Raw genomic sequence first — 16,325 nt, 5'->3', positions numbered from 1 at the left:
CAACTGCAAGTTGCTTTGAGTGTCATAAATGATATAAACTGTGCTTCTAGAGTACTTGTATATTTTCTGAGCAGACTGTAGCTGTCCTAACAGGATAATATAATAAAGCACAGCTACCGCCCAGCATTGAAAAGTAATCCTGCTATAATAAAATGGGGTTGATTTTTCTGTTGATTAATTGGCCTTTGGTGTATGAAGAATTCTAAAGTCTTTTGAGAATTTACATTGAACTTTATGTTTGAATTCAGGATTTGTCTTTTTTTTACGTGCTGTAAAAAAATTACAGTGGAATATTTTGTATTATTTTAGCCACAAATTTCATGTACATTTATTATATCTATACATGCATATGTACAAGCATATAATTATGGTTATCTTCATAGTTCACTAACTGCCTTAAATTTGCATGATCTTAATGACATCCTACTCAAGTAGTGTGTGTGTATAAATTCTCTTTGATAACAAAACAGCTTTTCAGGCAGTGCGTTTCTCGGGATTTTAGAGCAAATTCTGTTTATTATTCTTTTAACCTTGAGGTCATTTTCTCATGAAAACTAGATAGAATAAAGCATAATTAATACAGAACTCTTATTCAATAGTAATAATTAAACATTGTTGCAAACAAAGACTGAAGTTTTCCAAAAAGGTATTAATTTATACAGATTTTTGAAGTCATAATATACTGGTATTCTATTAAAACACCTTAAAAAAAAAGCAGCAGGCCTTTGACTTTCTGTTTGTATTGGAAGACAAATCATTCCTATTAATATAAGAGTTAAACCCTTCTTTCTGTTTCACCTTGGCTTTTCAACTCTCATGTATGTTATCTACAGAGAGGATCATTACAGAGGCAGCCTCTCCCGAGACATGGGCAACACTGATAGAATAGAGAATTTGAGAAAAATCTGGTTCTTTCTAAAAACTGCTTTGTAAGTTGCTTTTTCTTTATGATTCTGTGGGATTTTGTTTACATTTTCTTATAGGGTGGCCAAATCTCCTTCCTTGCTGTTAGTATTTAGAAATATCTAGAAACGCACTGCTTGGTTAGATTCACTGCTAGCTGTAACTTCTGGTGCTGTCTCTCTTATGTCAGTGTACCTCTCCAGCCGCAGAGGGCTGCAAGTGTGCCTAGAGCTGCGTCTCTAAACACTTTATGCTAACTCGCGTGTGTGTATATATGATAAATGTACATACATAGACACTTCTTGTGTAATTAATACCAAACTACTTCTCATGAAGCATCTCCCTGTTGCTCAGCATACTTTGCATCTCTCCTTTTTGGTGGGTGGAGCCTTGTGGATATGGAAGTTAGATTCAGTTTATAAAATCACAGATGGATTCCAGTATGACAGCTGGCAGTGTCTTGTTAACAGTGATGTAATTCCTCATCACAAGCCAGGTTTTAAAAAGAAATATCTTAAGCATTGATTCTCAAAATTCTTGTTTTTCTTTATATTGGAAATTAGGCACTATTGGGAAGCTGCTAATGCCCACAGCCATGCCACCATGCACTGTGGTGTCATCAGCTCTCACAAGCTAAAGCCAAGGCAGATTGGACCACTTATTTGACTGAGAAGCCTCTAAAAATGATCAGATGTCACAAGAAGTGATGGCATTAATTCATCAGATGATGCTCTCTCAGTGGGTTCTGCGCCAGTCAGTACCTCGTCATGGGTGTAATGGTTTTGTCTGACCACTGAGCAGTCATTGAAGGTCCTGCATTGTAGTCAGGTCTTAGGTGAAATGGGTCACCCATGTGCCTGCGCTAACCAGTGACTTCACTCAACCAGAAAGGAGTTAGAAAGCCCCTCAATTTCATAACTGATTCAATTGGCTCACGAGATTTTTACATCCTTACCAGAGTCTCATCCATCATACTTACAGCTGCTGTGTTTTGTAGCTGAAATTAGCCCTGTGTTTCTTCTAGTACAAATTGCTGAAGCACTCTGATTTCCTTTGGGAGCCAGGGTGCTTGGTGAACTAAAGACGATGTTGTTCATATCTTCTCGGGGTTGAATATACTCGTCTGTCGACTTTCGTGGTTTGTCACCCTTCTCCTTCCTGGTTCAGGCATGTGTGTATGCTGAGGGAGGAGGTAGAGGAGGGAGTGGCTATTCAATGCTAGCAAACCTTGTCCTTTCAGTTGGCGCTATGGCTTACTCAAGTTTCATTTTTATTAATTTAGATGAGGGTGCCATCTATTGCTGTGCATATTTATTCCACTAAGACTCATCTAATAACGATTCCATTCCCCCTTCAACGTTTTTTTAAAGTATTAGCTAATATTCCCTAGATTTTCTATAGGGAGAGAGGAAGAACTGTTGCTGCTTACTATGTTTTCAGCAAATGTGGAATTCTGCACAACTTTAGCATGCCCCACACTGTCCTTTTCCTTTCTTCAAAGAGTGTTGCATATGCCTAAATCTTTCTTTTTTTAAGTTGGCACACTCGACTTGTGCCATATTTATAAGAAAGAACTCAACCCTGTCCTTCTGTGTGTTTTCACAGCCATGCCCGGTTACGCTGTATGTGCACCTGCAACAGGTGTACATTTTGCATCTGTCAGAACTTCCTCAACTCAGACTTGCTGCAATCTGTAAAGAACAAAATCTTCACTGCAGTTCTTAACAGGTTCTTAACTTTATTTACTGGGTACCAGGCATTCTGTTAAAATACAAAAGAAAAAGTGGATAAATATTTATTATACAGCTACTCACTATAAAGGCAACAAGTCAGCTGACCCCTACTAACTCCCACTGAAAGTCTCAATATGATGACAATGTTTAGTTTGGGAATCACCATTAATAATGTTTTTCTAATTAATAGATCTATTTTGGGAATTATTAAACAAGATTTTGAGTCTTTTCACTAGGAACGTTAGCCACCTGTTCCATTTTAAGAGGTAGTGTGTATATGGATCTTTTGGGTGTCCGGTGTTGACTAGGAGGTTTTTTTTGTAGTGAAGAAAAGACATGTCAATCCAGAATCAGAAACATTGTACAGTACTTAGTCTGTGTTCCTGTGATATATCATATGCAAACCATACTAATATGAACCAGATTCTCTCTTCTTGAAACCATTTGTAATTCCAGTATTCCTTTTGAGGGAATATTTATTTGAAAGAACATATTTCTGGAAATGAGAGTAATAACGAACTTTAAGGACTTTAAGGAATATGGAAAAAGAGAAAAAAGAGCTATAATGCTAGATTCTGAGCCCCCCCCCCAGGTTTGTTAGCCTTGCTTATTCCAAACGGGCAGATTACTTATTGAAGTCATTTTAAGTAAGTTAAACTATGACATAGCCCTATAAAGCAATGTATTCTTTTATAAATGAAGGGGGGAAAGTGATGCTTTCATTCTCTCAAAGTAATGAACTTTATTCTTATTCTGATCTTGCTACCCTTTTGTAAATCAATGATTTTTTTTTTAATTTAAAGCCTACATAATGTTTAGTTTCTATCTGTCTAAGGATGATGTTGGTTTTTGAAGTCATCTAAATATCATTAAGAGCCAGGCTTGATTAAACAGATGGTCAAGATGGCCTAGCTACTTGGTTCTTTCTTGAATACTCTAACTACATCTATATCCTTGCTAGAGTCTAGCTAGATCAAATATCATCATATATGATCACCACTGACACAGCAGCTGAACCCATGAAATGTTGACTGATATGCAAGAGATGGAAGCTAGTTTTGACAGTGTTCTGTAAGGGTTTCAGTGGTGCTTTGAGCACTAGCACCTCCAGAATTAGGATGCAGCCCCCTGAAGACACTACTGTGAGGGGATTACCTTGTTCTTGCCTCTGTCCTTTGAGAGCATCTTGTAAAAAAGTGACCAGACTCCACCATGATGACTGACAGAAATACAAAGCTAGTTCAAACTGAACAAACCTAGGAGCTCTGGATCTTAAGAGTTGGAAGATTCTGGAATTCATCTGGCTAATCCCATGAGAATGCTTCCCTGCATGCCTTCCTGAGAGGCAGCTATTTGCCTGTGGCTTTCATTTTTAGAGAGAGGCTTTGTTTTTTGCTTTTGCTTTTTTTTTTTTTTTTTTTTTTTTTGGTTTGTTTTTTGTTTTTTGTCCCTCACCCCCGAGACAGGATTTCTCTGTGTAACAGCCCCAGCTGTCCTAGAACTCACTCTGTAGACCAGGCTGGCCTCAAATCCACAGGCATTCACCTGCCTCTGCCTCCCAATTGCTGGGATTAAAGGAATGTTGCGTCCACTATCCTGCTTGCTTTGAATTTTTTTAGCTAAAATGTTTTTCCTGTAGCTTTCTCTATTCCTTTAGGTTCTGTCCTTTAGAACAACATACAACCACTCTCCCTCATCAATATAACAATCCTTCAGATACTTGAGGACAGCCATCATGTCTCCCCTTGTTTTCTCTTCTCCAGGCAGAACACCCCATTTCTTTTAGCTTTCACTTAAATTAGGTGCTTTTAGTGACTTCATCATTCCTGATTGTCATCATCTGAAATCCCCTTAAATTAGCGGGTGCCAACAAGATTGGTTAACAGTGCTCCAGGTGTTGTCTGGTCCAGAACTGAGAACAGCCATGTTCCTCACATGTTCAACACCTGACCAGTATGTGATTAAAGTTTCTGTCCCCCATCCCACTGTTGATGGTTTTATATATAATTAACTTGGGGATAGTTGAAATTGGACCATTTCTTCATATGAAATACTGTTGAGGCAAATGTCCCTTCCTCTTTAATTGCGCTTTTAATATCTTAGTTGACATTTTAAATGTAAATGTAGGTACATACATCTCTTTACTAAGTGTGATTTTTAATCCATTTGTCCTAGCTCAATCATTCAAACATTATTTTTATAATTTGTCCCGTTCTATAACTATCATTTTGTTACTTTCGAATTGCATAGATTAGATGTGTTTAAGTTTTTAAGTTACTGATAAATAATATTGACTACTCAGAGATTGAAAAGAGAGAGACGTGAACAAGCCATTGGGAACTCTGTCAGTGATAGACGTAAAATTCAGCTAGTGAAAAAAATATTCTTGAGCCATGTGTGGGGGCATACACCTGTAATCTGTTTTTCTTTATCTACGTTTTGCCTCTGAGCTGTTTGCCTTCCTTTCTGTATGTCTTACTTTCCTGCTGTCTCCATGGCTGACCGACTGACGGCTCCCTGGCTTCTGGCCCCAGGTGCATCCCTCTCTTTCTCCCTCATTCTCTTCTCCTTCTCTCTCTAGATTGCTTCTCCTCTTTATTCTCTGCCAGCCTCTCCTTTCCTCCCTCTGCCTAACTGTTGACCATTCAGCTTTTTATTTCTTGTTTTTTGTTTTTGTTCTTCAAGACGGGGTTTCTCTGTAGTTTTGGAGCTTGCCCTGGAACTAGCTCTTGTAAACCAGGCTGGTCCCGAACTCACAGAGATCCACCTGCCTCTGCCTCCCGAGTGCTGGGATTAAAGGCGTGCGCCACCACTGCCCAGCCTCAGCTTTTTATTAGACCATCAGGCCTTAGGCAGATAAGGTGAAGCAAATGCAACACATCTTTACATAATTAAACATTCAGCACAAACAAATATAACACATCCTTACATCATTAACAAAGCCAACAGAGAGACAGGCTGTGGTGGCGCAGGCCTTTAATCCCAGCATTCGAGAGGCAGAGACAGGCAGATCTCTGTGAGTTCAAGGCTAGCTTGGTTTGGAGAAGCGAGTTCCAGGATAGTCTCCAAAGCTATAGAGAGAATCCTTGTCTCAAAAAAAAAACGTAGCCGGGTGGTGGTGGCCCATGCCTTTAATCCCTTTAATCCCAGCACTCGGGAGGCAGAGGCAGGCGGATCTCTGGGAGTTCGAGGCCAGCCTAATCTACAAGAGCTAGTTCCAGGACAGGCACCAAAGCTACAGAGAAACCCTGATTCGAAAAAACAAAACAAAACAAAAAAAAAAAAAAAAAAACAAAGGTAGCAGAAGCATCTTTCCCTAGTTAAATTAGTATTCCACAATGGTGGCACACACCTGCAATCCCAGTACTCAGTCAGGAAGCTGAGGCAGGAGGATCTCCAGTTCTAGACCAGCCTAGTTTTCACAGTAAGTTTGAGGTCTGACTGAACTCCATTCTGAGAACCTAGCTCCAAATAATCAAAATAAAATATTTATTCTTACCTAATATTCATTGTATATTGTATTATAATCTAGTATACACTGCATATTATTACCTGTTATAAATTGTATATTACCTAGTATACACACGTTATCTAGTATACACAATGCATATCACTACCTAGTATACATTGCATGTTATTATCTAGTATACGTTGCATCTTCTCATCTATCAGGAGTTTCAGGGAAGGGTTTTCTGGATCAGTGTACAATTTTCATCACATTCTCCTGACTTACCAGTAGGTTATTTTATTAACTAGGAAGTGACATGCTTGATGTTTTATTCTTGGTGAACCTCTCTTTACTTACAGTAATTACTGATTACAAACCACCTATTTCATTATATATTCTAGAATCTCTTAATTGCTATCATAGCAGACTGATTTCTTTTCTGTATCATTGGTGACAATTTTCCCTTAGGTTGATGCAGTTTCCAGGTGAGACTGGAGATGTTTAAATTGATGTGCTTGCCCTACACTGCAATCTTCAAGCCAGCCCTATCTGTCACATCTGTTAAAATGGGAAGTGATTTAATAATGGTGTCAGCACTCCTCACTGGTAATCTGGTAGTCAAGATGGAAAGATGAGGAGGAAAACAATGTATGTTTCAGAGGACTCTTTCTTACCTCAGTTGCTGCTTTGCCGTATATTGGATAGAAATGCAGTGAACTTCGGGGGTTCTGTGCTAAATTTCTTCTGGGTTATAGAAGGGCGTAGAGAAGCAGCACAGGTGAGCTGAGGTCAAAACTCAGCTCCCAAAGGATCTAGCATTCTAGGTAAGTGATGTGGAGTGTGAGGAGAGATGGTGGCTGAGACGGTCCTGTCTATAACATAAAGGCAGTAACTATTCAGCTGTAGCCCTGTATAGTGTAGCACTGGTGTTCGCTAGCTTTCTATTCTACAAACGCTTAAAAATAACATTTTTATGTGACAAGAGCTTGGTATGGTGGGCCTTAGTTCTAATCTCAATACTAGGCAGGCTGAGGCAGGAAAATTATATGGGTTTAAGGCTAGCTTAACATACAGAATGAGTTCTAAATCAGCCTGGGCTAGAATGAGACTCAGGTCTTAAAAAAAAAAACACACCTAAGCCAGATGTGGTAGCACACACCTTTCCCAAGCACTTGAGAGGCAGAAACAGGCAGATCTCCAAGTTTGAGACCAATCTACAGAGTGAGTTCCAGGATAGCCCGAGTTTTGAGACCTTGTGTCAAAAAAAAAAACAAGCAAACAAAATTTAACATGAAATTTCCTGCTAACTGACAGATATCCATTACCAACTTTTGAAATTACCAAGACAAAGAATGTTTCCAGGCAGCTATTTTGCAGTCTTAGTTTTAAGGTAAAGTTTCCTGAGAATGGAGGCACACCAGAGTATGGAGTAGTGCTGAGGCAGAATATCGCCACAAGTTCAAGATTGTGTCACAAACAAATAGGACAGAAAAAAAGGCCACCCAAGGAATGGCAGTATCTCTGTTCTTCACCCCGTAGTTGTTGTTGTTGTTGTTATTATTATTATTATTATTATTATTCACCCAAGAAAAAGTGTTTGGATGGTGGGATGAGAGTGGAAACATCTCTGTTTTCTCAGGTTTTGACAGTGTTTGGTGGTTGGTCACTTACTGGTTTGCCAGGCTTAACATATCTTAATAATGTAATTAATATAAGCAGGAAAGAGAGAGAGAGTTACTTTATTAAAAGTCACCTGAGGACTTGTCACTGAGTCTCATTCCCTGAAGAGTGTTTTCACCTTCCGCTAAGTGATTTAAAGAAAGGACATGGCGGCAGGCTCACAGACACTTGCATTTAATCCCAGCACTCCAGAGGCAGAGACAGGAGGATCCCTGTGAGTTTTAACCAAGCCTGGCTTACATAGTTCCAGGACATCAAGGGCTGCATAGACATATATTTCATACCTGAATAGTTTTGTGTTTTCTTTAGAACTATGAATAACTAGAATTGTATGAATTAAAATACATTTGAATGATCATTACCATGTCAGATTGGGCTACACAAATGGCTCAGAGGTTAAGAGCACTGACTGCTCTTCCAGAGGTCCTGAGTTCAATTCCCAGCAACTACATGGTGGCTCACAACCATCTGTAATGAGATCTGGTCCCGTCTTCTGGAGGGATACATGCAGGCAGAACACTGTATACATAATAAATAAAAAATTTTTTCTTTTTTGGTTTTTTAAGGCAGGGTTTCTCTGTAGCTTTAGAGCCTGTCCTGGAACTAGCTCTTGTAGACCAAGCTAGCCTCAAACTCACAGAGATCCGCCTGCCTCTGCCTCCCGAGTGTTGGGATTAAAGGCATGCGCCACCATCGTCCGGCCAATAAATAAATAATTTTTAAAAATAAGAAAACGTAGTCAGATCATTATATCTTTGGAAAGGCTTTCATTTCCAAAAGTGCAAATTATGCTAATTGGGGAAAACACCTTTTGAGATTATTTTAATTTTTAAATACTTTTGTTATCTGAAAGTGATAAACTGAGTATATAAGAGTGAATTTGAGCCGGGCGGTGGTGGCGCACGCCTTTAATCCCAGCACTCGGGAGGCAGAGGCAGGCGGATCTCTGTGAGTTCGAGGCCAGCCTGGTCTACAAGAGCTAGTTCCAGGACAGGCTCCAAAACCACAGAGAAACCCTGTCTCGAAAAACCAAAAAAAAAAAAAAAAAAAAGAGTGAACTTGATTGTTTCTTTGAATTACCCAGAATTCTTATTTATTACCTGTTGTAGGAGCCTGCTTGTTTGTTCTCAGCCACTCAGACTCAAAATAACCACACAGAAACTGTATTAATTAAAATCACTGCTTGGCCAATCACTTAAGTGTATTGCTGGTTAGCTCTTACATCTAGAGTTAGCCCATTTCCATTATTTTATATTTTACCATGAGGCTTGTGGCCTACTGACAAGTTTCCTGCTGGCAGCTTGCGTCTTTCCCCACTCGTGGCTACACAGTGTCTTGCGACTCCTCCTTCTTTCTCCCAGCATTCAGTCTAGTTTTCCCCACCTACCTCTATTCTGCCCTTCGCTCGCCCAAGACAGTCCTTTCTTAACCTATGGTATTCACAGCATACAGAGGGGAATCCCACATCAATTGCCTATTATTCTAACTTAAGAACACCCCTGCTTTATGTGAGAATGTTATGGGAGATAACATATAGGAGAGTGCTGTGGAGTTGGTCTGTCCTTCGGGTGTTCTTTTTCACTCAGTCGCCTCTGCTACTTGGTGATTTTTTTAGTCGTCTTTTAAAATTTTTTTGTACAGTAGATTTTGGTCATATTCTTTCTCCCTTTTTAAATACTCTTGTTCTTTTTCAAAGCATGGTTTCTATGTGTAATCTTCCCACTTTTCTTAACTTACAATTTAATCATAATTGTTTATTTTACAATTCATTATTTTTGTGCAATTTTCTTTGTGCTTAGATTGCTTTAGGATTTTTTCATTTTATTTTATTTGCATTTGCCATATAAATTATTTATTCATGTTTGGTTTCAAAGTACATAATTCACACTATTTGCTGACTTAAAGATACTTGAATAGACATTTTCCCCATTGTATTTTTAATACATTTTAAAACTGATTATATATGGTGTTTATTTTAAGCTATTTACTAATGGACTACTACTAATTGTCTATGTTACTTTGATAATCACCCCAGCTTCTTTCCTTATAAAGTTTGAATTAATGTTTATTTAGGTGCCCTTTTAAAGGAAAGGACTTTTATTTATCAGACAAAAATGAATTGCTTTTTCATAGAATTATATTGTGAAAAGGATCTATTTATTCTTAGGATCATAAATACCAGAGCAGCCAGTGTTCTTACCTGCTGAGCCATCTCTCCAGCCCCTATAGTTAAATTTAAGATAACTCAAGAGCTTGTGTTACAGATTCTCAGTCAGCTGCTGCTGATTAGGATTTCAGATTATTTTCCTTCTGGTTCATATATTAAAGAACATGACACGGTAAAGTTTGCCTGATTTGCTCTTTAAGCATCCCTAGTCAACAGAGATCGTAGAGCATTTCCTGTATATCTGAATCATCTGTAAACTTGGGTTCTTACTGCTTGGGGAAGCATTACTTGACCCTGGGGCAAAGCTGTACCTCTCCCAAAGTGTATGACTGTTAGGCATGCTGCTCAGTTAACAGCTTGCTTGTGATTTCTGTCCCAGTTCATCTCTATTGCGTGCTGTGCACTGATTTCTTAATCTCTCCTGAGAAACCTGTTAAATATTTTATGCCTTGTAGCTCCATTAGGAGACCTGTGCTAGCAGGACCAGGACTATAGGTCAGTGTTAGCATGCTGGTCTCACATCCACACACACATACACACATAATGAAATCAGAGGAATAAACTGATAGCAGTAATGGCATTATTATTAGACATAAATGTAGGAAATGCCAGGTAGAAACACTGGGGAACTGAAGCAAGGAGGTCTAGAAACCTTTCTTCGTAGAGTATAACTCAAAAAACCTCATGCTTTATAGTTACCTAAGAGTACTTTCTTAAAAGTTCATCCCTGAGATACATAAATGGAGTTGTAAAATTAGAATACCACTTATATTAGTGCATCTGTTTCCTATGAGTTATAGTTAGAAAGTATAAATGGAAAGATGAAAGGAATGAAAATTAAAACTTCAAATTCCTTTCTAAGAAGTTACAAGAGAATACTAATTAAATAATACTGAAAGTATAGCAATGGGCTGACGAGCTGACTTGATGGTTAAAAGCACTTGTGGCTCTTGCATAGGACCCAGGTTTGATTTCCAGTACCCACATGCTGGTTCACTCCACTTCCAGGGTATTCTGTATACTGATACTCCCCTTCTGACCTCTAAGGGCAATAAGCATGCACGTAGTGCACATACATGCATACATAAAAGCAAAACACATTTTAAAAAATCCAATAAATTTAGCTAGGCAGTGGTATTGCACACCTTTAATCCCAGCACTTGGGAGGCAGAGACAGAGGCAGGCGGAGTTTGAGATTAGCCAGGTCTACAAAATGAGTTCCAGTACAGCCAGGGCTACACAGAGAAATGCAGTTCCAAAAAACCAAAACAATCTAGTAAGCTGTTTAAAAATAAAACAAACAAAACAAAAAGGAAGCTGACTATCGTGACACACTCTTAAAACTCCCAGAACTAAGGAAACGGGCTGAATTAGACCTTAGATACAGATGGGGGCCAGCAAGATGACCTAGTGGGTAAAGGCACTCTCCATTAAGCATGGCAACCTGAGTTCAATCCCTGGACTTACTAACGGAAGAGAGGACTAACTCATACTTGCCTCTGACCTTCATGTGTATGCCACTCTGCCCCATTTCCCTATCCCCTATAAGTAATAAAATTTGAAAGTGACAGCAACAAGCAGAGCTTTGTGAAACACATTCATTTCAGGGCTACTCATGAGAGGTAATTCTGACAGAACTAGTGTGACTATGGCTAACTTTAATACTAATACTTTCTCTCTGTACCTGTATGTTGAAGAACAAAGGAGAAAATTAAAAAGCAAAAGCAAGCTATCTGGACATAGTGACTCCTGCCTGTAAATCTAGCCCTGGGAGGCAGAGGTGGCAGGATCAGAAGCGCAGGGCCAGCCTAATCAACATCACAAATCCCTGCCTGGAAATAAGTAGAGCTGGGGATGTAGCTCAGTGATGGAATGTGCCAGGCCCTAGGTTATTCCCCACAAAGTAAAAACTCAAAATTGAAACAAAAGCTGTAATACACTTTCAACCGGTGCTAATACTTTAGGGCAATGGTTCTCAGCGTTCCTAGTGTTGTGACCCTTTGATAGAGTTCTTCATATGGTGACCCCCAACCATAAAATAATGTTTGTTGCTACTTCGTAACTATAATTTTGCTGCTGTTATGAATCATAATGTAAATATCTGTGTTATGCGATGGTCTCAGGCGAGCTCTGTGAAAGGGTCGTGGACACCCATCCCCCCAAGGGGTATAGACCCACAGGTTGAGAATCACTGCTTTAAGTCATCTCTTTCCCTACTGGAAATTCAAAATGCAACCTCTGTTTCTTTTTTTATGAAAACTTGATGAGCTAATAATTTGGAATGTCGGGATCATTTTTTCCATATATAATACTTTTATTTTTCAACATTCTGAAATTTTAAGCTTATAAAAGCTTCATGACTTATGATTGTTAGCATAAGTTGAGTGACTTCTGTGGTTGTCATATGTTGTCAGGCAATGCTTATGGTAAAGGTTTGAAAGGTTTTCTCAGTGTCTGGTTCACTAAGACCAGTCTCCTAGGGATATGTAGGAGATCCATGTAGCAGCTTCAGGTCTCCTTGTTCAGTGTATGAATGTTTTAATATAGTTTTTAACTCAGTAATTATCTGTGTGATGCATATTTTTTAAATATAGAAAGCATAAGATTCAATCTTATAGAAAAGGAACCCAAAATATATGTAGGATGTTTATTTGAGAGATGTTATTTTAAGTCCCGTTCTTTCGTGAGCCCTGCTGTGAACTGCCAACTGTGTGCATGTGTATGAAAGGTTAAAAGCCCGGGTAGCTGAATGGGGTGCCATGCTGTTAGCAGACGACGAAGGCAGTATCACTCACCAGGTGCACGCCGTCAGCTCTGTAGAAGATTCCATCTTCATGGAGTCATCTCATGGCCAGCTTTTTCTTGATGACAGGTAACATTTCCCACCATCAGTGGGTTGGCCGCGTTAGAATCTTTCCAGCTAGAAAAAACTGAGATCTAAATATTCTCTTCCCTAACCTTTTAAGAAAATAAAAACATTGCCTGTTGGAAAAACTAGCTTGCAATGTAGAATAAACCTGTGCTATCACTTTGCTTTGTCCAACATAACTGAGAAGAGACTTGTGGTGAGGAGGTGATGTGGAGTGCATGTGTTGTTTGGCTGTGCTGAGATGCATGGGGCACTGGCTTGTGTTGCAGTGGTTTCTAGAGAACAGATTGCATTTTGTGAAAGCTAATCCAAACATTATGACCAAGGCAAAGTAGCTGTGCACAGAGTTGACCTCTTGACTCTTAACTCCTTTGCATACAGCATCTTGGTTTTTTAGTATCCGACTTTTGCTTCAAATCTGCCTAATTGTAAAGTAACCGAGACTGTCTCACTAAGCTCTTCCTGGAAGTTTTTACATCACCTCAATTGTGTGCACTTACCTAGGAACCTGGCCTAATTCTCTTCATTGACACTTAAATAAAATGTTCCAACCATTTAAGCTTTATCCTTGTCATGGTAAGCTGTCATACTTGAGACACCTGAGGGTACTTAGCAGTATTATTAACTGAGTATGCCCACAAACTCAGTTTGTGGTATTAGACTGTCCCTGTTCTCATTGTATATAATATAGCTTCTTTGTGTCATCACCTTTTGATAAATCATATTCCATCATGCCATTTATTTGGTGTCATTATCACTGCCTGTCTAACATCAAGGTTTGTTGGGTTTAGTTTTAGTTTTTTTCTCTTCAATTAGCATTAACCAAACTAAGCATTAATCAGTCTTCCCTTCTTCTTTGGGGGGGATTTGGAGGGGGTGAATTTCTAAGTCTCAAGTTTTTCACATATTAAGAATTACTCTTGAGACAGTATTACTATCACTTGTCAGTTAACTGCTTACACGATAGCTTTTGATTCCTGAGAATAGAAGTTTTTGTCTTGCTTGCATTTCATGAATATGACCCTAAGAATTGTAAGACTACAGCCTAATTCTCCTTTTGAAGGACTGTGGTGACATTAAAATGTGTTCAGCTGATTTATCTAACTTTATTTCCCATGTCACAAAAGTGTATAAAATTTTAAGTGTCAACTTCCAAGTAGTAGCTAATTGTAAAGACATTTGTCTTTACTGATGTCTGTATTGTATGTATAGCCATATATATGAATGTTTTGGGTAAGCATTACTATATGTAATTAGCCTGACAAGTGTGCTAATATTTCACCCAGATAGAGGGTTAGGTTAGATGATTGCTGTAAATTTTCCCTACTAATAAAATATAAATTCTATTTTCTGACTGCAGGCACGTGACACAAGCTGACCTCAAGAGCTCCACGTTCTGGCTTCGAGCGAGTTTTGGTGCTACCGTTTTTGCAGTTTTGGGCTTTGCTATGTACAAAGCATTGTTGAAACAGCGATGATTAAAAAGTAATAATAATCGGCCTACCAAAAGCAAATACTTTTATGTACATTCTGAATGCTTTAAATTCTGCTAGAAATATTGAGATATTTATACATGCAGAGTTACTTTATTAATATTTGTAATTCATGCATAAGAGTATTTTACTGATAGTTGATGACTGCAGTATTGGCTGGCATGTGGAAGAAAACACCTTAGTAGCCAAATTTAAGTAAGTGGCTGAATTTCAGAGGCCAAAAGGGAATATTTTGTAAATAATGTATATATTCAGGCAAGATATGGTCTCCCACACTGAGTCCTAGAAATGGTGTTTGCAGACATTTCTACATTAGCGTCATAGTGTTCACTCTGCTCACTCTGCTAGGTTTCAGTCACCAGAGATCGCCTCACTCTTGAATCACATGTTTATTTCACGTTGACTCAGAATGATCCTTTGACTTCTACAGCCATTTCTCCCTGTTTCTAAGATCACACAGGAGTCAAGGTTCGCTTTCCAAAACCACTTGTTTCCGTCACTTATGCTAGGCCAGAATCGAAGCCATTGTGAAATCTAGAAAATTGTGTAGCTGAGGGTGTGACTGAGGAGCTGAGGCAGAAGCGGCTAGCAAAGGTGTTACCTGTGTGACTACAGTGCTCGTCAGTGTGCGGGATTTTATAGCCCTTTCAATCAAACGGGAAACAATTTGTATATTATCAATGTTTTTAGTCTGAACAGGCCGCCCTGACCACTGCTGATCTTCTCTGAAGTGAAACTGTTCTATGATGGCCGTGTCTGTTGTAGTCTCCGCCGTAGCTGCATGTGTCACCAAGTGTTCTATATCTGCCAGGATAATCTAGAGGCAGCACTTTTTTAATGGTAAAATAAATCTAATGAATATAAACTCTCACAATAAACCTATTTTTTCCATCATTGACCTTTTTAGGTATTTAAATAAATAATTGCTGTGTAATGTGATGTGGGGTTTTGTCTTATAAAGTATCTCTGTCCAGGTGGGAGTCAGCTCCTCTCTTTCTTCCTTTCTTAGTTTAGAAATTATTTTTTATACAAAAGCACCATCCTCAGGAGGAGGGAAACCGAGTAGGCTCTGTGTGTCCAAGATCTGTCTAAAGTCTAGAGATGTGTCCTCAGAGGCCAGCATACCCTGCATCGACTGCTATGGCTGCTGCTGGCTTAGGGTTAGACTTCACCTCTAACATGATGGCTCTTCCCTCTACTGTCCTGAGGACATTTTTTTTTTTTTATTAAAAATTTCCACCTCCTCCCATTTCCCTCCCACTCCCCTTACTCTCCTTCCCCCTCCCTCTCCAGTCCTAAGAGCTGTCAGGGTTTTCTGCCCTGTGGGAAGTCCAAGGTCCTCCCCCCCTCCATCCAGGTCTAGGAAGGTGAGCATCCAAACAAACTAGGCTCCCACAAGGCTAGTCCATGCAGTAGAATCAAAACTCAGTGCCATTGTCCTTGGCTTCTCAGTCAGCCCTCATTGTCAGCCAAGTTCAGAGACTCCAGTTTGACTGTAATGCAAAGGACACTGTCATTAAGACAAAAAGGCAACCTGAGGATATTTTCTCAAGTGGTCACACTTCCTGAGCAACTGATCACCGCTTAGCCCATTATAAACTTGTTCTTTTACTTATTCCCTGTCTCTTCTTCCTCTTCCCATTTTCACTCTAAATTTAAAGAAAAAGAAAATTAAACATGGCAACACCTCAGTTTTATTATTTTAAACTTTTTATTATACTGTATTTATTTGTATATGTGTGTGTGTATGGGCCCGTGTGTGTTGTAACGTGTGTGGTCAGAAGACAACAAATCAGAGGAGTCAGGCCTCACTCAGGTACAGGGTGGGTCTTGGCAGTGGGCTTGGTGAGCAGGAAACTTTGCCTGCTGAGCTATCTCTCAGGCCCTTAATTTTGATTGCTTTCTGACAATTTCCCACATGCCAAATAAATTGATCTCAGTTGCACACTTTTCAAAGAAAGCTATGTCCTTCTTTCCACATTTCTTTTTGTTTTGACTAAAATAATATCCCTTAAATATTGCTTGCTGTGTT

General features: G+C 39.1%; 1 protein-coding gene across 6 annotated transcripts in view; it reads left to right on the top strand.

The window, feature by feature from the left end:
* The window catches only part of Rhot1 (ras homolog family member T1), a 72,285-nt gene extending 57,053 nt beyond the window's left edge, over nucleotides 1–15,232 (top strand). Inside the window, exons 19-22 of one of the 6 annotated variants that reach the window (XM_041664743.1) lie at nucleotides 834–929; nucleotides 2,509–2,631; nucleotides 12,660–12,803; nucleotides 14,161–15,232. In XM_041664743.1, coding sequence (XP_041520677.1) covers nucleotides 834–929; nucleotides 2,509–2,631; nucleotides 12,660–12,803; nucleotides 14,161–14,278 — 481 coding nt within the window. In that variant the 3' untranslated portion in view covers nucleotides 14,279–15,232. The remainder of the gene's footprint in view (nucleotides 1–833; nucleotides 930–2,508; nucleotides 2,632–12,659; nucleotides 12,804–14,160) is intronic. The other 5 variants (XM_041664744.1, XM_041664745.1, XM_041664746.1 and 2 more) reach the window with 5 other exon arrangements.
* Nucleotides 15,233–16,325: the final 1,093 nt, after the last annotated feature.

The sequence above is a fragment of the Microtus oregoni genome, unplaced genomic scaffold (genome assembly GCF_018167655.1).
Source record: "Microtus oregoni isolate MIOR12 unplaced genomic scaffold, Mior012 000015F_ref0000493, whole genome shotgun sequence".
Lineage (NCBI taxonomy): Eukaryota > Metazoa > Chordata > Mammalia > Rodentia > Cricetidae > Microtus > Microtus oregoni.
The sequence above is the reverse complement of the archived record's forward strand: the minus strand, read 5'-3'. Positions and strand labels throughout refer to the sequence as shown.